This window comes from Rutilus rutilus, assembly GCF_951802725.1.
Source record: "Rutilus rutilus genome assembly, chromosome: 7".
Classification (NCBI taxonomy): Eukaryota; Metazoa; Chordata; class Actinopteri; order Cypriniformes; family Leuciscidae; genus Rutilus; species Rutilus rutilus.
The window spans coordinates 278,314-300,000 of NC_140221.1; the positions used below are offsets into that span (position 1 = coordinate 278,314).

A 21,687-nucleotide genomic window follows, 5' to 3' on the forward strand; every position below is an offset into this window, starting at 1 on the left:
TTAACGCTCATCTGACTGTGAGTGACTCGATTAGTTAACGTGATTAGTTAACGCTCATCTGACTGTGAGTGACTGGATTAGTTAACGTGATTAGTTAACGCTCAGCTGACCGTGAGTGACTGGATTAGTTAACGCTCAGCTGACTGTGAGTGACTCGATTAGTTAACGTGATTAGTTAACGCTCAGCTGACTGTGAGTGACTCGATTAGTTAACGTGATTAGTTAACGCTCATCTGACTGTGAGTGACTGGATTAGTTAACGTGATTAGTTAACGCTCATCTGACTGTGAGTGACTCGATTAGTTAACGTGATTAGTTAACGCTCATCTGACTGTGAGTGACTGGATTAGTTAACGTGATTAGTTAACGCTCAGCTGACCGTGAGTGACTGGATTAGTTAACGCTCAGCTGACTGTGAGTGACTCGATTAGTTAACGTGATTAGTTAACGCTCAGCTGACTGTGAGTGACTCGATTAGTTAACGTGATTAGTTAACGCTCAGCTGACTGTGAGTGACTGGATTAGTTAGTGCTCAGCTGACCGTGAGTGACTCGATTAGTTAACGTGATTAGTTAACGCTCAGCTGACTGTGAGTGACTGGATTAGTTAACGCTCAGCTGACTGTGAGTGACTCGATTAGTTGGTGCTCAGCTGACCGTGAGTGACTTGATTAGCATCAGCTCCAATAAAGGACGAGAGGTGCTTGTGTTTCTGTTTGGCTGAAGATGATTTCAGGATTGTTGTTCTGGATGTTTGTGGCCTCTGCAATGGCACAGAAGGGTGTGTGTTCTCATCTTTTTTCTGCCTTCATGTTGTTGGTATATCTGTCAGTATAACTGCAGCAGTGTGTGTTCAGATTTGTCTGTAGACTGTGGCAGTGATGGTTGGGTCACGGTACACTGGAGGCCTGGGCTGGGATTCTCCCAGAAGGTGGATCCATCCAGAGCTCTACTGGGAACCTGTCCACCGAGCTCCCTGATGTCCGAGGACACGCTACTCTTCCGAGTGTTCATGCGTGACTGTGGCTTCATCCAGCAGGTACTGAGCCGATTCAGAGCAAACTCCGGTCAATCTCTCTCCTGATTCTCTTCCACTGTGTTGAAGGTGATGGAGGACCGAGTCACGTACTCCAACATGCTGATCTATGCGCGACGCCCTGAACTTCCCATAATTACCCAGTTGGTGAAGTGTGTCTATGACTCGTAGGTGATCCGGAGCCAGTGGTGAGTGTGGGGTGAATGTGAGTTTTGGTGTAAGTCTTTGGCTTGTTTTGCTCAGGCCTGTAGGCGAGGAGAGCGAGTTCAGCGCTGAGGAACCGGACGAGAATGGAGAACAGGAGACCTTCAACATGGAGATCATGAACCGTTAGTCACATTCACTCAACTTCAGCGAACATTCCCGGTTTAGTTCAGATTTTCTTTCAAATAACGACTTGCTTCACTTCTGAGAAGCCTCATTGATTAAATTGACTAATTATGCTGTTTACTTTAGTAAATCATACTAAGTTATTGTATTAAAGTTAAAACTGACATACTAATTTGAAACTGTCAACTCTAAATTGACATTCATAATTTGGCGCTTTTCCACTGCATGGTACGGCACGGTTCGGCTCGGTACGGTTCGACTCGGCGCGGAACGGTTCGGCTCGCTTCGCTTTTCCACTGCGTGGTACGACTCGACTCGGTACGGCACGGTTCGGTTCGCTTTAGCTCGGTTGCTTTTCCATTGCAGTCAGTACCGCTTCAAACTGGGTGGGACTGATCGTTATAGTTGCCGCCTCTACTGCCATGACATCATCGTAAACGCGCCACATTTCAAACGCACAACACAGGGGATGGTGCTCTTGATTCTCGGCATGTGGATGTTTTTAAATTAAATTAAACGTTCTTAAAATGTTTTACTATATGGAAGGAAAATTCTTAACGTGTAATTAAACGTTGCGTTCATATTCTGGGCTCATCTGATTTTTTGTACATAGCATAGCCTACTTTATGATTTTAGTATCATAATGATTAATAAATGCACGCACAATTATCCGTGAACTTGATTTGAACAAATGCCTTTCAACTTGTGTGTGCAAAATTCAGAATTAAATGAATGTGCAGCAATCTTTACAAATAGAGAGTCTAGGCCTAATGTACTGTTTTAAACTATAGCCTACTGCCATTAAAAAAGCGCATTTAGTTAATGTTATGTTATTTTTTTCCATCTGCCTATGTTGATTATGAAAAGTGAACAGCACGAGTAGAGAGACATGGAGCGAGTCAGACATAATTTTGACCACTTCATTAAGTTTTGTATAAAGACTTTCTTTAAAGTGAATTTCGTTTTGTATAAATTGTATCTTAATTTTAATAATTTTTTCATCAAACAATTGCCTGGATTAAATAAGAAGCAAAATAGACAATTTAATCATTGAGGCGCCCGAGCGGTCACTTGCATTTGTACGTTAACTGGAGCGCATCTCATCTTCAAATACACAAAGCTTGAAATGTCTTTAATCGAAATAATTCAAAACAAAAAGAAATAGGCTACTCTCTTATGTAATCCATTATGTGCATTTCTCTCTATAGGCGCGTTTACTACGAATATGGCGATCGTCAACTTCATCTTTGCCATGCACAGACACTGACAGAAAACACTATTTTATAAATAAAAATCAGTGCACGCGTTTTAATAAAATTAAAACTTGAATTGTGATTATTAAAATAATTAAATATTAAATATTTTGGGGCCAAGTTTTGCTCATTTATTAATAGTATATATATAGGCTATATATAGGCCTAATTTTATTAAATTGAACATGCGCAAAATTCAGCATTCAATCAAATATTCAAGACTTGATAATAATGTTATTTCAACATAATATCTCGTTATTTCGACATAATGTGCGTGCAACAAGCAAGATGTGCATTTGTAAATCCGGGGACGCGTGCACTGATTTTTATTTATAAAATAGTGTTTTCTGTCAGTGTCTGGCAAAGATGAAGTTGACGATCGCCATATTCGTAGTAAACGCGCCTATAGAGAGAAATAACATTATTATTAAGTCTTTTTGAATATTTGATTGAATGCTGAATTTTGCGCTTGTTCAATTTAATAAAATTAAAACTTTAATTGTGATCATTAAAATAATTGAATATTGAATATACAAGTTTTGCTCATTTATTAATATATATATATATATATATATATATATATATATATATATATATATACACACATATGACACATAAAAATTATCCGGCGCTGCCCCTGACTGCAAGAACCAGTTTGCAAGAAACTTTTTAACTGCAAGAAACTACAGCGTTGGCTGTTGTCTACTGGCTATTTAAATCTAGCGGGTTTGTCTCGTGCATGGTCTCGTGTCGCAAATACAATGACACTGGTAGTGACGATTCTGTCTGACCAATCAGTGATCTTCAGTGTTTTCACGTCACATTTTAGTACCGGTACGGTACGCTTGGAACCTCAACAGAGGTGGTACCATTTAAAGCGAGCCGAAGCGAGCCGTACCGTACCGTACCATGCAGTGGAAATGCGCCATAAGTGAGCCGTACCGAACCGAGCCGTACCGTACCATGCAGTGGAAAAGCGCCAATTGAGATTTAAAAAGCCTAAATTGACAGTTGAAATTGAGAAGAAATCGAAGTTAAGAATTTAAACTGTCACAGTTTAAAAAAATAGATTAAAAAGCAATAGGCATAACTGAGTTTTTGTAATAAAAAAAATTTAAAAATATGCGTTGATTAATCATGAAAGTAAATATTAACTTGTGTGGCAGAAATGGGCTTCCATAGGTTTCACTCAAATGTCACAGTATATAAAGTAAAATGTGGTTCAAATGCGATTTCTCGTTCTTCCATTAAAAATACATGTAAGCCAAATATAGTGCTTTAAGATTTAATATCAATTATGTCAGTAGGGTCAGATGGGTAAGGACGGGGGTAAGGACGGGGGTAAGGACGGGGGTAAGGACGGGGGTAAGGACGAGGTTGGGGACGAGGTTGGGGACGAGGTTGGGGACGAGGTTGGGGACGAGGTTGGGGATGAGGTTGGGGATGAGGTTGGGGATGAGGTTGGGATGCTGATCAGACACTGGTTGATTCTGCAGCTGATTTCAGTGGTCCTGCTCCGTCTCTGAGGTTTGGACTGGGTTCCAGTATTCCCATCAGAGCCACGGTGAAGCCGAGGAGCCGCAGATCGCTGAGGATCTACATAAAGAGCTGTGAGTTCACCAGAGACGCCGACACGAGCCACGCCACACAGGTGTATCCCATCATCGCCAACGCTGGGTAAGAGTCCACTGGATGGAGGTTTGCTATTGGCTGATCTCATGTGAGTGACAGGTTGCCCCGCCCTCGTCGTCAGAGAAAAGACCCAGCAGGCAATAGCCGTCACTTCACCGTCGAGGTTAACTATAGACCCGATATAGTCCGGCTGTGAGTTACGCACTTCTAGACAAAATAACCTTGAATTTGGTTACATGTCATTTTTGCCAAAATAAGTTGCGAGATTAATGATATTCCATGTAAGCAAAGCAAACTGATCACAAGGTGTTTGGTTTAATTTCTTCACTCATTTCTTCATCTAATTGATGACTAGTCTATTCTTGGGCTGGTTTAGACATCTAAACAGTTTTCACTGACAGCTCAAATTTTGCCTTGTTTTAGCCTAGACGTCTGGGCTCTGGACGACTATTTGACGTCTTTTAAACGCAAAATCGCTTGCTAAGGAAGTTATTCTGATTCAAGACTATTAAAACAATGATGTGCACCCATAAATCATTTAGAATAAACACTGCAATATTTCATAACAAAACAAGAATTTCCATTTTGATTTCATGTTGACTTTAAGGGCATAGCAGCAACAATACAATAAAAATGAATTTAACACAATGTGCAGCAATGAATCAATATACTCTATAAAAACCCCAAGAAATGGTTGTGCTCGGCATGTTTGATTCTCTCACAGGTGTCTGATGGAAAGTAAATCCGGAAACTCCAGCTTTCTGCCGCGCCGGCATTCTGATGAAATACGCCTCTACCTCGAAGCCTTCAGGTTTGCTGTGGGAGAGAAGGTGAGCGCTGCGGTTTCATCCTGAGCTTTCATTGCTTGACGTCTCAGTTGGTCTCTGTTTCTGTGGGCAGATTTTCCTTCACTGTGATCTGGAAGCTTGTGTCGTCCAGAGGTTGAATGTGGACCGGAAGGCCTGTCACTACGTGCCGGAGAAACGCAGGTTCTTCACACACACTTCGACTTAAAGGGATATTTCACCCAAAAATTGATCATCTGTCCATCAAAAGTGCATCCATCCATCATAAGTGCATCCATCCATCATAAGTGCATCCATCCATCATAAGTGCATCCATCCTATAAGTGCATCCATCCATCCTATAAGTGCATCCATCCATCCTATAAGTGCATCCATCCATCCTATAAGTGCATCCATCCATCCTATAAGTGCATCCATCCATCATAAGTGCATCCATCCATCCATCCTATAAGTGCATCCATCCATCCTATAAGTGCATCCATCCATCATAAGTGCATCCATCCATCCATCATAAAGTGCTCCACAGGCTCCGGGGGGTTAATAAAGGCCTTCTGAAGTGAAGCCATGCGTTTGTAAGAAAAATATTAATACTTAACTTTACAAAGTAAAATAACTATAGACAACCAGTAATAATAAAATAACCAGTAGAGCGTTGGTGCTTGCAACGCCAAGGTCATGGGTTCGGTTCCCAGGGAAAGCAAGAACTGATAAGAATGCAAAATGTGTAGCTTGAAATGCAATGTAAGTCGCTTTGGATAAAAGCGCAACTTATGCGAGTAATGCGACGTATCGCTGATATTTACGCTGCTGATATTACGCTATATGACGCACTACGCTACTTCTGATGTCATGATTTGAGAGTAGATGTTTGTTTGTTCTGCATATGTTTGTTTGGCCGGAAGCTAGAATTTTACTTTTAATTTTACAGAAACGGCAATTCACTGCCATTATAAAGCTTGGAAGAGCCAGGATATTGTTTAATATAACTCTGTGTTTGTCTGAGAGAAGAATGTCATATACACCTAGGATGACTTGAGGGAGAGTAAATCATGGGCTAAATTTCATTTTTTTGGTGAACGATCCCTTTAAGACTAATCATGTGAAGCTGTTGATGTCTGGGCGTCCTGTAGAGCCAGTTGTGATGACGTTGTGTTTTAGATGGATGCTCCTGGATGACCCGTCCCAGAGCTACGCCTGTTCCTGCTGCGACTCCACCTGCCCGAGGACTGACCTCATGATCGGCGGTGCGTGACCCTCAGCACCAGCCTCTCTACTGGACCAGGACCTGAGCATTAACACCCTCACTTTCTCCACAGGCGTGTCGGCACATAGAGTTCTGGGGCCGTTAGTGATGGTGGAGAATGAGCCTCAGAGCAGCGGGTCACCGGACTCACGGTCGGGCTCTGGGCACGGTCAGTAGTGTTCAGTCATGTCATATTAGGGCTGGGCATTGACACACATCATGACTCACAAGTTTGCGATTCAAATTCGGATCTCTATCAGGTATTGTACATGCCAGTTTTTCTCAAGCAAAAACATCTCTCTGAACTAATGCTGTGAACTATACAGAAACTGTTGAATTTAGTCATTTACATAATTTGAGACCTTAGACTTTCATATCGAAGCACAAAGATTGCAATTATTGGATTGCAGGAGCTCCAAAAAATGATCAGTGAAGTTTTGTTCATGACTGAAAACGGCACAGACTGAAAGATCGATTCTTGAGATTTAATAATCCATATTGGTTGATCAAAATGAAACCTGTTAAAATCAGACATTCTTAACCCAGCCCTAGTCATGACCTTGATGATGATGATGATGATGATGATGATGATGCTGATGATGATGCACAGGTCTGAGCGCGTCTCGTGTCTGGCTGCTGGTGTGTGTGGTCGCGGTGGCGCTGGTGACCGTCATGGGTGTTTTGGCTGTCAGTTATTACCTGTGTTTCTGGAGAGGAGGACGCCTGGGCTACAGGCCGAGCCGAGATCTACTCTCCAAATACTGATGATCAATAAAGAGTGAGGCTGCTGTTGGTGTTGTGTCGTGTTTGTCCACCAGGCGGCGCTGTTGTTTATTTAGCAGCTTCTGTCTGCTCAACTCCTGCAGGTACAAAAGCCTGGAATGATCCTGAGGCGAATCAAATGGTAAAATGGATCTGGTTTACTGGACTAATTTTGTCGGTGTTTGAGAAACGATTGCAATGTTGCAAAAGCTTTAAAAGCAGGACGTTTACAATGTAAATAATGTTTAATGAACCAAAACACATTGTGAGACTGAAGAGATCTTGTTCTCTAAACCAGTGGTTCTCAACGTTTTTACTCATACTGCTCACAATACACAATATTTTTATAAACTTTTAAGAGCGCTTATGGTTTCTTTAACAAAAAATTACGTTTGGGAATATCAGACATTTTAACAGCCAAAGGTTCTTCAGGTTCTACTGTTATTAACTAATGGATTTATATAATTTCTTCATGCTTTTCAGGATAAGGATTTTAACTTTCTACCAGATAGTGTTTTAGACCTTTAGCTTAACTATTAAAATGTGTATTCATTCTAAAAATACCCGTTGTGTTTTAAGATTTTGATTTACATTTATTTTTCCCGGTTTAACAGTTTAAAATGAGCCTTCATGTTTTCCAAGACAGTTAATGTTACTCGAAGAATTAAAATACACAATATCTTGATTTGGTTTGAGCTTATTTTAAAGTTTGTCTGATTTCAGATGATTAAGTGGGTTTGGTAGTTTGAAGTTTGCTGAGGGTTTTCAGTGATGCCACAGAGGAACTGGTTTTGGTTCCCCAACGACCCTTTAAAACAGCCACACTTCTCAGAAGATTAAGAAGGGAATGAGCGCTTCTACGGGTGTAAAAGGCTCTTCCCGGAAACATGGATGTCAGTAAAGCTCTTATTTCTCGGGGTGTGATGGGCTCTGGACCCCTGGCTGAGAACCGCTGTGGACTGTTAGGCATTAAGGTGTCTAAGTATTAACATGAGTTTATGTAAAGCTGCTTTGAAATAATGTTATGAGAAACTGCTGTAGGAAGGAAGTGTTCTGGATCAGATCTGAGATCTCGTCTGGCTCTGAAACACACACACACACACACACACACACACCTGCAATAATAATACCCGTCTCCTCTCGTGGCCTCAGGCTGAATCTCACACTCATTACAATAATTAGAAATCTGCTGTAAAAGCATCGAGCGGCTGTTAGAGTAATGCTTTACTTTGCTTGAGCAAACGTCTGCCCTCGTTCACATCCACACTCATTAAGACCCCGTGAGCGACATCAGGACACATTAGGAGAACCGAGAGACGAAGGGCTGATGGATTGATTTAACGGATTGGTTTCTTCAATGGACACATTACTGTCTCTCACACAGGCCTTTTACTGAAGATCTCAGGAGTCGCTGCTCGTCTCTTCAGCCCTGGAGAACAGCATGAGAAAGACTGACTTCGCTACTGAAAAGCTATTTGATTCAGAAAACAGCGACGCTACTGAGAGATGTAGTTAAACTACGCCCCAGTAAGAGTAAGATCCAGTACTCTTCCAGAAGATGCCTAACACGGAAATATGGACCAGTCCGTCAGTGGCTGGAAAGAGTTGATATTATAGCTGCGTTTGGCCAGAAGTTCAGAGCAGCTCTGGGTCCAGAAACATTACAACGTTATTTACTTTTTGATTGAGTTTGGCTCATTCTCAAGATATGCTGACAAATCTGTATCGTGACTTTTCAGTCATGGGAAAAGTTTGTAACATCCATCCATCCCACATGAGGGAATGCTGAAGTGAATCCCAGTGGACTGAACGTTGGTCACACTTTATTTTAAGATAACAGTGTAATTAGACAAATAAGCACTAAATGATATTGTTGAACAACGTGTAGCCTACTTACGATAGGGTTAGGGTTAGGGTTAGGGATTGTTTCCGGTTTGTTGAAGGTAATTATGGATAATTTACTACCCTTACTCTGTTTAACTCTGTATTGTTGTGCACACTTATAGAAAAGATTTGAAAGCAAAACATCTGCTACATTTACAGTTTTTATTCATTTTTCTTTGTAGTGGGAATTATCAGTGCAAAGTCTAACAGTTGACTACATGAACAACAATATAATGAATCATATAATGTAAGATGAATACTTATCCCTTTATTTTCTCAGCTTTAATGTTATCAATGGTAAGATCACTGGGAGCTGAAGCAAGTTCAGCGAGGTGTTCAGGTGTGACTGGGGTCTCAAACATGTGTCCTTACTTTCTCGAAATGTGTACATCATGTGGCAAATAAGCCATGCTGTTTTAGAACGGCAGAAATGTTTTTAAAGATGACTGTTTGATCACATGACTGTTAAAGTCGGCATGAAAGGTAAGTTTCTTCTCTATAGTGTCGTATATCCGAGTGAAACACTTCTGGAACAAGAACAAATGTGGGCGGGGCTTGATTGATTGGTTGGTTGGTGGTTTCTTATTGGCTGATCTCATGTGAGTGACAGGTTGCCCCGCCCACATCATCAGAGAAGAGATGCTGCAAGAGGAACTTATTCTGATTCAAGATTATTAACACAATAATGATGTGCACCCATAAATCAGTTATAATAAACTACAATATTCCATAAAAAAAAACAAGAGTTGTCAATTTTGATTTCATGGTGCAAAAACTGTAGATGTACATGGCATGCAGAACATGACTGTAAAATACAGCACTACATAGAACAGACTAAACAACTGTTAACATGATGCTTCTCAACAGGAGCAATCAGAAGGAATGAGTATAAAGGGAGATGCCGATGAGCAGTGTTGGGGTAACGCATTACAAGTAACTTGAGTTATGTAATCAGATTACTTTTCCAAGTAACTAGTAAAAGTAACACATTACTTTTAAATTTACAACAAAATATCAAATTTTCAAATAAGTTACTTTGTTTTCCTATTTATTGACTGACAGCTCTCCTGTCCTTATGTTGAGACAAATCGAAATGCAAAGGTGTTGTGTGTGTGTGTGTGTTTGTGTGTGTGTGTGAGTGTGTGTGTGCTGTGTAAACATGATGTTATTGTAGTTGTAGACTAAATGGGAGCATTTACTCATCTCACTTGCACAAAGATTCAATATTCCTCAAAATGAATAAAATCAGTGAAATGCAGAACTATGCAAACCTCCAATCACTAAATATGTTAATTAAAACATAACTTTTTATGCATTTAATCTCACTTTATTGACCAAAATACTTGCTTCTGACCTTTGATGATTCAGTTAAACCATAAGCTGAAAGGTTTGTTTGAGCGGCGCCCTCTACTGTACAGGAGTAAATATGCATTTCCTTCAGGCTGAGGCTTATTATTTCACTTTTGGTGTGAAAGGGTCTTTACATTTGCCCCAAAATATAACTTTTTTCTTATAAAAAAACAAGCCCAACCCAGGTGAAAAAAAAGTAACGCAAAAGTAACGTAACGTATTACTTTTCTGAAAAAGTAACTAACGCAAATAGTTACTTTTTAAGGGAGTAACGCAATATTGTAATGCATTACTTTTCGAAGTAACTTTCCCCAACACTGCCGATGAGATCATTACTGTAGTAGTAGTGTAACTCCGTGTGTAAGTGCTGTTTATCCTGTGCAGTCTCTCGCTGATAGAGTTCATGAGCAGAGGAATCATAAGCAGATCCACAGGAGTGTGGCGAGCAGCAGCTGCAGTGTGTGTGTGTGTGTGTGTGGCCGCCAGAGGGTGGCGCTGTTGCACAGGTCCGAGTCGCAGCAGTGGATGCTCACGCCGGGCAGTTCCTGCTGCTGACAGTGGCGAGAGGTGGCGCATCCACTGGTGAGGACGATTCCCAGCGCCGCTGCAGAGAGAGGGGGGGATGGAGAGGGGGGTGGGTGGAGAGAAGGACAGATAGCGAGGGGGAGGTATAGAGAGAGAGAGAGGGGGGAAGGAGAGAGGGGGGGAGAAGGAGAGAAGGACAGATAGCGAGGGGGAGGTATAGAGAGAGAGAGAGGGGGGAAGGAGAGAGGGGGGGAGAAGGAGAGAAGGACAGATAGCGAGGGGGAGGTATAGAGAGAGAGAGAGGGGGGAAGGAGAGAGAGATAGAGAGAGGGGGGGGGGAGAAGGAGAGAGAGATAGAGAGAGGGGGAATAGAGAGAAGGACAGATAGCGAGGGGGAGGTATAGAGAGAGAGAGAGGGGGGAAGGAGAGAGAGATAGAGAGAGGGGGGGGGAGAAGGAGAGAGAGATAGAGAGAGGGGGGATAGAGAGAAGGACAGATAGCGAGGGGGAGGTATAGACAGAGAGGGGGGGAGAAGGAGAGAGAGATAGAGGGGGGATAGAGAGAAGGACAGATAGCGAGGGGGAGGTATAGACAGAGGTGGGGGGAGAAGGAGAGAGAGATAGAGAGAGGGGGGGATAGAGAGAAGGACAGATAGTGAGGGGGAGGTATAGAGAGGGAGGGGGGGGAGAAGGAGAGAGAGATAGAGGGGGGATAGAGAGAAGGACAGATAGCGAGGGGGAGGTATAGACAGAGAGGGGGGGAGAAGGAGAGAGAGATAGAGGGGGGATAGAGAGAAGGACAGATAGCGAGGGGAAGGTATAGACAGAGGTGGGGGGAGAAGGAGAGAGAGATAGAGAGAGGGGGGATAGAGAGAAGGACAGATAGCAAGGGGGAGGTATAGAGAGAGAGAGGGGGGGGAGAAGGAGAGAGAGATAGAGAGAGGGGGAATAGAGAGAAGGACAGATAGCGAGGGGGAGGTATAGATAGAGAGGGGGGGAGAAGGAGAGAGAGATAGAGAGAGGGGGAATAGAGAGAAGGACAGATAGCGAGGGGGAGGTATAGACAGAGGTGGGGGGAGAAGGAGAGAGAGATAGAGGGGGGATAGAGAGAAGGACAGATAGCGAGGGGGAGGTATAGACAGAGGTGGGGGGAGAAGGAGAGAGAGATAGAGAGAGGGGGGGATAGAGAGAAGGACAGATAGCGAGGGGGAGGTATAGACAGAGGTGGGGGGAGAAGGAGAGAGAGATAGAGAGAGGGGGGGATAGAGAGAAGGACAGATAGTGAGGGGGAGGTATAGAGAGGGAGAGAGAGAGAGAGAGAGGGGGGTAGAGAGAAGGACAGATAGCGAGGGGGAGATATATAGAAAGAGAGAGAGAGGGGAGAGAGAGACAGAGAGAGAGCTGTCAGTCACAGAAAACAGCTGTCACTCACTTCTGATCTTCACTGTGTCACTGGAGTGCGTGTCTCAAGGCTGATAATTAAACTCATTAATAACATGGCTCAGGGACTCATGTGTCACTATGACCATCATGCGGTCACTGAAGTCAATGTACATACAAACGTCTCTCCTGATAGGAATCAAATCTGTTTATTGCAATACATGAAACCCCAGCGAACAGGGAAAATTCTCAGAACTTAAGCTAATGTTCTAGCAAGGTTACCTCAAAGTTGTGAACAAACGTTCCTCCAGTAATTTAGAACATCTTAGTTGGGCGTTCAACTGACGTCTTTTAAATGTTTCAGAGAGTTCAGAGAACATTCAAAAGTGACGTTTGAAGAATGATAAAATGGAATGTTACTTATGTTACTGATGGTGTTACTGATGGTGTTACTGAAGGTGTTACTAATGTTACTGATGGTTGTACTGATGATGTTACTTATGTTACTAATGGTATTACTTATGTTACTGAAGGTGTTTCTGATGGTGTTTCTGATGATGTTACTGAAAGTGTTACTGATGATGTTACTTATATTACTGATGGTGTTATGTTACTGAAGGTGTTTCTGATGGTGTTTCTGATGACGTTACTGAAGATGTTACTGATGATGTTACTTATATTACTGATGGTGTTGCTAATGGTGTTACTTATGTTACTGAAGGTGTTTCTGATGGTGTTACTGATGGTGTTACTTATATTACTGATGGTGTTGCTAATGGTGTTACTTATGTTACTGAAGGTGTTTCTGATGGTGTTTCTGATGGTGTTACTTATATTACTGATGGTGTTGCTAATGGTGTTACTTATGTTACTGAAGGTGTTTCTGATGGTGTTACTGATGGTGTTATGTTACTGAAGGGTGTTACTAATGTTACTGATGGTGTTACTGATGATGTTACTTATGTTACTAATGGTATTACTTATGTTACTGAAGGTGTTTTTGATGGTGTTTCTGAAGGTGTTACTGATGATGTTACTTATATTACTGATGGTGTTATGTTATTGAAGGTGTTTCTGATGACGTTACCGAAGGTGTTACTGATGATGTTACTTATATTACTGAATGTTACTGAAAATGTTACTGATGGTGTTACAACTGTTGTTACTGATGATGTTACTTATTTTACTACTGATGTTACTGATGGTGTTACTGATGATGTTACTACTGATGGTGTTACTTATTTTACTACTGATGTTACTAATGTTGTTACTGATGATTGTACTACTGATGTTACTACTGATGTTACTAATGTTGTTACTGATGATGTTACTACTGATGGTGTTACTTATTGTGTTACTGATGGTGTTACTGATGCCATCGCTCTTGGAGTTTTTGCTAAATGTTCTTAAAGGAAACTGGACTCGTCTTTAACTCGGGCTAGTAATCCAGTGTGGTACGGACATAATTAGTTGGAGCGCCACTGCATCAGGTCTTTAAAAGATATTTTAGATATTTTTAGACATTACACGTGTGTGTTTGCTACAACTGTTCATGAACAGACATTTCTGAGATAATTGAAGGATCAGCAGTAGAGATGCGCGGTTGGCGGTTACAGCCGCGGACTCGGCGGATAAACCGCGGATCGGGCGGATGACGTGACGAAAAATAATATTTTAATTAAATTCGGGCGGGTGGCGGGCGGTTGAACCAATCAAATGAAAAATATATGTATACACCAATCAGCGGATGGCGGGCGGGTGCGGTTTTGAAAATTGGTCAAAAACGATGGCGGACGGATGATGAGTTTTGTGATGCGGTTGCGGATGAAATAATAGCCCATCCGCGCATCTCTAATCAGCAGTGTGCTTGACATGAACTACACATCAACGGATCGGTTAGTCAGATGTTCTGGTTAATTTAGACTTGCTAAGTTTTAGCTGTTTTCATGCTATTTTTAGTTTTAGTGCACTATAATGTCCTTGTTTAGCAGCTGATAGCATCACTTTAAAAAATCGTCATAATTCAATTTAAACACGTAAGTTAAATTCGTGCCTTAAATTAAGTATAATCAAATGGCTGCAAGTCATTTTTAAAAATTCTTGTCTGTTTAATCGTATAAAATGAAACTGAAACGAGTTCAGTATTTTAGAATTGCTGTGAATTATTGGTCATATATCATTTGTACAGTGAGCAGGACTGTAAAGGTGTTACGCAACGCTTCAGTGGAGTAAACGCTGGGATTAAAGAAACACCGGTGTGTGTTCATCAGCACTCCTCCAGCTCTCGGTTCCCCTGAGCCAACGCTGCGTCAGCCCTTTGCTTCAGACAGGAGATTGACGTGGACGTCAGCGCGCTTCAGGACTGACCAGTCTAATGTTAACAGACTGAGACTGATGTGTTTCTGAAAAATCATGGATTCTCTGTGAATCGACTCATGTTTGAAGGAACACATGATCACCAGCTGCATTTACAAGTGTTTCAGCTGGTAGAATAGTGACCGTTTGGCCAATATACAGTCAACATACAGTCAACATACAGTCCCAGCTGACAGATGTAAGTTCTGAGAACGTTTCGCTGACGTTTCCATTAAGGACGCATGTGATTCTGGCAGCACATGGATATAAAATCACACCACACATCATCACATCGCTGTAGTTACTTTTCTCTTGAAAAAGTAAAGGGATTATTTGTGTAATTGAATTAGTTACTTCTGATGTAATTGCATTAAAACAAACAATTCTCTTTTAAACAATAGTGGCATTATCATCAAAGTTTAAGAATTATTTATGCAATCTTATATTCATTTGAGAGAATTAACAGAGCAGTTTTATGTCTATGCTTGTATTGTTCAGCTGGTCGAGGCTGATTTGGGATTTACAAAGTAATGCAACAAACTGTTTTCTGAATGTTCTCTAAACATTTAAAACATCCAGTTTTTAAAAGTGTTTTTTCTTGGTTATATGAACGTTAAGGGAACATTACATTTTAACATTCTTCAAACATTGTGGGAATGTTACTTTCTCTGAACGTTCTGAAACAAGTAGAAACATTTACTTTGCAAAAATCATTTCTTTATGCATGAGCTTTTTGAAGTTGAGAAAACTTTTTTAATTTTTTAACTCAAATACATTGGACAAATCAATTGAAAAAACACAGTAAATTAAGTTTAGTGTTCTAAAGTAAAATATGTTTTACAGTGAGAGTGAGGTCTCTATATTGGGCTGGTCACTGTAAAAATGACTTTTGAAAGTTAAATAAAACAAAAATTATTGGAGTATGTTGTACATAATACTACTTTACTCTGAAAATTTCACATTTAATTCAACATTGTCATTATTGGAGAAATGTGCTATCGATAGCTGTCGATACACCACACAGATGTGAGATATTGCTGAGGTCATTTCCTGCTGAGTGTGTGAATGTGCAGAGAACAGCAGAAGATTAAGCGCTGTAATCTTTGCATATGTGGGTCAGTGTGTGTCCTGAGTTTGGGCGTTGACTCACTGCTCTCGGTCTTGATGCAGAAGCGGTGCTTGAAGCCCTTGTGCGAGTGTGTGCACGTGATGACCTCGGGACGCCCACAGCCCACGTCCACGTACTTCTGCCCGTGCAACACGTTACACCCGTAACACTGCAGGCCGTCCACTGAGAACACAACACGACACAGTGAGAACACAACACGACACACAAACACCGACACACTGAGAACACAACACACTGAGAACACAACACTGAGAACACAACACAGACACACTGAGAACACAACACCGACACACAAACACCGACACACTGAGAACACAACACAGACACACTGAGAACACAACACCGACACACAAACACCGACACACTGAGAACACAACACAGACACACTGAGAACACAACACCGACACACAAACACCGACACACTGAGAACACAACAACACTGAGAACACAACACTGAGAACACAACACAAACACACTGAGAACACAACACCGACACACAAACACCGACACACTGAGAACACAACACAGACACACTGAGAACACAACACCGACACACAAACACCGACACACTGAGAACACAACAACACTGAGAACACAACACCGACACACAAACACCGACACACTGAGAACACAACACAGACACACTGAGAACACAACACAGACACACTGAGAACACAACACCGACACACAAACACCGACACACTGAGAACACAACACAGACACACTGAGAACACAACACCGACACACAAACACCGACACACTGAGAACACAACAACACTGAGAACACAACACCGACACACAAACACCGACACACTGAGAACACAACACAGACACACTGAGAACACAACACCGACACACTGAGAACACAACACTGAGAACAGACACACTGAGAACAGACACACTGAGAACACAACACTGAGAACAGACACAATGAGAACAGACACACTGAGAACACAACACTGAGAACAGACACACTGATGACAGACACACTGAGAACACTACACTGAGAACAGACACACTGAGAACAGACACACTGAGAACACAACACTGAGAACAGACACACTGAGAACACACACACTGAGAACACAACACTGAGAACAGACACACTGAGAACACAACACAGACACACTGAGAACACAACACACTGAGAACACAACACTGAGAACACAACACAGACACACTGACAACACCGACACACTGAGAACACAACACAACACCGACACACTGAGAACACAACACCGACACACTGAGAACACAACACCGACACACTGACAACACCGACACACTGAGAACACAACACAACCGACACACTGAGAACACAACACCGACACACTGAGAACACAACACTGACACACTAAGAACACAACACCGACACACTGAGAACACAACACCGACACACTGAGAACACAACACCGACACACTAAGAACACAACACCGACACACTGAGAACACAAAACCGACACACTGAGAACACAACACCGACACACAAACAACAACACACTAAGAACACAACACCGACACACTGAGAACACAACACCGACACACTGAGAACACAACACTGACACACTGAGAACACAACACAACACCGACACACTGAGAACACAACACCGACACACAAACAACAACACACTAAGAACACAACACCGACACACTGAGAACACAACACCGACACACAAACAACAACACACTAAGAACACAACACCGACACACAAACACCAACACACTAAGAACACAACACCGACACACTGAGAACACAACACAACACCGACACTAAGAACAAAACACCGACACACTGAGAACACAACACAACACTGACACACTGAGAACACAACACCGACACACTGAGAACACAACATCGACACACTGAGAACACAACACAACACAACACCGACACACAAACACCAACACACTAAGAACACAACACCGACACACTGAGAACACAACACCGACACACTGAGAACACAACACAACACCGACACACAAACACCAACACACTAAGAACACAACACCGACACACAAACACCAACACACTAAGAACACAACACCGACACACTGAGAACACAACACAACACCGACACTAAGAACAAAACACCGACACACTGAGAACACAACACAACACTGACACACTGAGAACACAACACCGACACACTGAGAACACAACATCGACACACTGAGAACACAACACAACACAACACCGACACACAAACACCAACACACTAAGAACACAACACCGACACACTGAGAACACAACACCGACACACTGAGAACACAACACAACACCGACACACAAACACCAACACACTAAGAACACAACACCGACACACTGAGAAGACAACACCGACACACTGAGAACACAACACAACACCGACACACAAACACTGACACACTGAGAACAAAACACCGACACACTGAGAACACAACACAACACCGACACACTGAGAACACAACACAGACACACTGAGAACACAACACCGACACACTGAGAACACAACACAACACCGACACACTGAGAACACAACACAGACACACTGAGAACACAACACCGACACACAAACACCAACACACTAAGAACACAACACCGACACACTGAGAAGACAACACCGACACACTGAGAACACAACACAACACCGACACACAAACACTGACACACTGAGAACAAAACACCGACACACTGAGAACACAACACAACACAGACACACTGAGAACACAACACCGACACACTGAGAACACAACACAACACCGACACACTGAGAACACAACACAGACACACTGAGAACACAACACCGACACACTGAGAACACAACACCGACACACAAACACAAACACAAACACACTGAGAACACAACACTCAAGGTCACCGCAAACTCAAAGTCCATTCCTCTCCATAACAAACACTCACATTCAAAGAGAATACGCAACAAGCCACAATAGATCGTGAAAATGGTAACACTTTACAGTAAGGTTCATTTGTTAACATGAACTAAGAATGAGCAATACTTCTACAGCATTTATTAATCTTAGTTAATATTAATTTCAACATTTACTAATACGTTATTAAAAGCAAAGGTTGTATTTGTTAACATTAGTTAATGCACTGTGAACTAACATGAACAAACAATGAATAGCTGTATTTTTATTAACTAATATTAACAAAGATGAATAAGTACTGTAACAAATGCACTGATCATTGTTAGTTCATAGTTAATAAAATTAACTAATGTTCGCTAATAAACCTTATTGTGAAGTGTTACCGTGAAAATAATAAGAATAAACAATTATACACAATACAGTTTACACAAGGATCAGTGGGGTTCTATATAGAACTCTAGGGTTCTAGACTCAACCAAAAAGGTTCTATATAAGGAGAAATGTTTTAAAGGACTGCAGAATACTTTCTTTTTTTTTTCTAGTGGTAAATGTTTATGAGCTGTTTAATTAATAAAATAAACCAAAATGCTAACAGTTGAGAATACTGTTCCTTCATTAATGAATAACTACACAGGAACAAATGAGTAACGCACTATTAACATTCTAGTAATTACTATTAACTATCAAGAAACTCTGATTAACGAATTAGTAAGTAATAGCGGTCAGTTGAATGTGGTCGTTCACTATTAGCTAATCAATAACTCCTATTTTTCATACCTCACTGAGAACTACTATACACAGGTTCATAATTAATATTAATATTAATATAAGGTAATGGTAACCCACTAGTGATGAATCAAGTGTTACTACATCTTTCTAAAGGAACTACTAGTTATTTGGATCAGTATCTATAGTGAAGATCATGGGAACACACTAGTAATGACTAAAGTGTTACCAAATCCATCGGAAGGAATTACTATTCAGAATCTTACAAAAAATCTCAAAAGCTAACAATGACATCAGTATTAGGTAGTTATCATGTTTTTCACTTTTGAATACTGATCCAAATAATTAGTAGTTCCTTTAGAAGAATGTAGTAATGTCACACAACGGAAGAGAGCAGACAGGTGATCGTATAAACAAAGTTTATTAATAGGATGCAGGGAACAAACACTGGCCGATGGAAGGGTGAATGTGAAGTTCAAGCAGTTGCACTGTGACTAAGCTGGGGGGAATATGATGATCACAGGTGCAGGTGGTTGAAGGATGGGACAGGCTGAACACACACAACGGCTCGGGATCAGACGCCAGAAGACAGAGGACGGGCATCTGAAGACGGGTAGTCAGGCAGGTCAGTCTCAGACTGGTAACGGGAGTTGCAGCAAGAGATGAGTCTGTACGTGGTTAGACGAGACCAGACGATGGTGTGCAGGTTGTGTGTGGTATATATAGTGCAGGTTGATGAGGAGGTGCCGGTGCGCTGAATCAGTAGTCCGGGGAGAGTGAACGAGTGCTGATCGGGTGACGATGGGCTGATAGTTGGTTGTGTCACCGTGACAGTACCCCCTCCTCCACGGGCGGCTCCTGACGTCCAGAATGTGTGACGACAGGGTCTACCTCTGCCTCTGGGTGCTGGACGATTCGGGTGTTCTGAATGGAATTGGGTGAGAAGGGATGGATCTAGTACATCATGGCGAGCAACCCAGGATCGTTCTTCCGGCCCAGTCTATGAGGTACTCAAGCTTGTTATCCCGTCGCCACGAATCGACGATGGCTCGGACCTGGTAGATGACCTCTTCGTCAGCCAATTCAGGAGGAGGACGTACCTCATCGCCACCAGATCCTGTGAGGGGAGAAGACAAAGGTTCAGTGAAGGGTTTGAGGAGTGATACATGAAATGATGGTGAGATTTTGTAGGTGGGTGGTAGGTCTGCTGGATCCAATGGTTGACATCTGGAACCTCCGACGGCTCGCCTGACCAGGGGAATAACGGAGGCTGATAACCGAGGATGCACTGGAATGGGGTGAGTCTGGTTGTGGCTTGTCTGAGGGAATTTTGGGCGTATTCTGCCCAGGGAAGGTAGCGGCTCCAGCTGTCTTGGTTCTGGTGGCAGTATGACTGCAGGTACCTCCCGATCTCTTGGATCTTCCGATCTATACCCCAATGAGAGGCTGACAGAGACTCCTAGGAGTTTGAAGAAGGCTTGCCATACCCAAGAGATGAGGGCCTCGGTCTGATACAATGTCCTCGGGCAGGCCGAAATGATGAAACCCATTCTGGAAGAGCTTCTCGGTGGCCTCGAATGCAGTAGGCAGGCCCTTCAGAGGGATCAACTTGCAAGCCTTCGAGAAACGGTCAACAATGACGAACACATGAAGTATGGTGGTCGGATGGAGGCAGGTCGGTCATAAAGTCTATCCCTAGGTGAGACCATGGACGATGAGGAATTGGGAGCAGAACCAGCTTCCCTTCAGGGAGTCTCTGTGGCGTGTTGGTAAAGGCGCAGACTGAGCATGCCTTGACGAATCGGGCGATGTCCTGGTTCATAGACGGCCACCAGTAGCAATGACGTAAGAGCAAGAGGGTACGTTGACTACCTGGGTGTCCAGAGCCCGGAGATGTATGAAGTCCATGAGGGGCTGATGAAGGGATGGTGGAACATAACGAGGCCCTTAATGAACTCCCGGTGAAGCAAGTTCGGAGCGGGTAGCTTGAGAGATTTGATCGTCGATGGACCACTGGATAGGGCTTATGATCATGGCTGGAGGAAGAATAGGTTCTGGATCTGAGGGTTCAGAATCTGGCTGGTGAAGGCGAGATAGAGCATTGGCTCTACCATTTCTATTGCCCGGACGGTACGTCACGGTAAAGTCAAACCGGGTGAAGAAGTAGATTGCGTAGATACTCAAGGTTCCGATGAACGGTTATTACCTCAAACCGGTGATTTGCTCCCTCCAGCCAGTGTCTCCATTCTTCCAGTGCCAGCTCGATGGCAAGGAGCCCGCGATTGCCGATGTCTTAATTTTGCTCCGCCGGGGATAGCTTTTTGGAGAAGAAGGCACATAGATAGTGGCGTGGAGGAACACCCTGCTGCTGCGATAGTAGAACTCGGACTTCTCGAGCTTCAGGTAGAGG

At 42.6% G+C, this 21,687-nt stretch overlaps 2 protein-coding genes across 2 annotated transcripts in view; one reads left to right on the forward strand and one right to left on the reverse strand.

Moving 5' to 3' along the window:
- Positions 1-248: 248 nt before the first annotated feature.
- On the forward strand, positions 249-7,090 carry LOC311294291 (zona pellucida sperm-binding protein 3). Its single transcript, XM_084415093.1, has 10 exons — positions 249-780; positions 857-1,038; positions 1,105-1,202; positions 1,279-1,364; positions 4,115-4,295; positions 4,975-5,080; positions 5,151-5,239; positions 6,215-6,300; positions 6,373-6,468; positions 6,910-7,090. Exons 1-10 carry the CDS (start codon positions 726-728, stop codon positions 7,062-7,064), a joined length of 1,134 nt encoding a protein of 377 aa, XP_084271219.1. The 5' UTR covers positions 249-725; the 3' UTR covers positions 7,065-7,090.
- Positions 7,091-9,091: 2,001 nt separating this feature from the next.
- LOC311294562 (uncharacterized protein) overlaps positions 9,092-21,687 on the reverse strand; it is a 16,620-nt gene continuing 4,024 nt past the window's right edge. Inside the window, exons 2-3 of the mRNA XM_084415510.1 lie at positions 15,705-15,845; positions 9,092-10,899 (exon numbers count right to left, since the gene is read on the reverse strand). Of these exons, the coding sequence (XP_084271636.1) occupies positions 10,712-10,899; positions 15,705-15,845 (329 nt within the window). The 3' untranslated portion in view covers positions 9,092-10,711. The remainder of the gene's footprint in view (positions 10,900-15,704; positions 15,846-21,687) is intronic.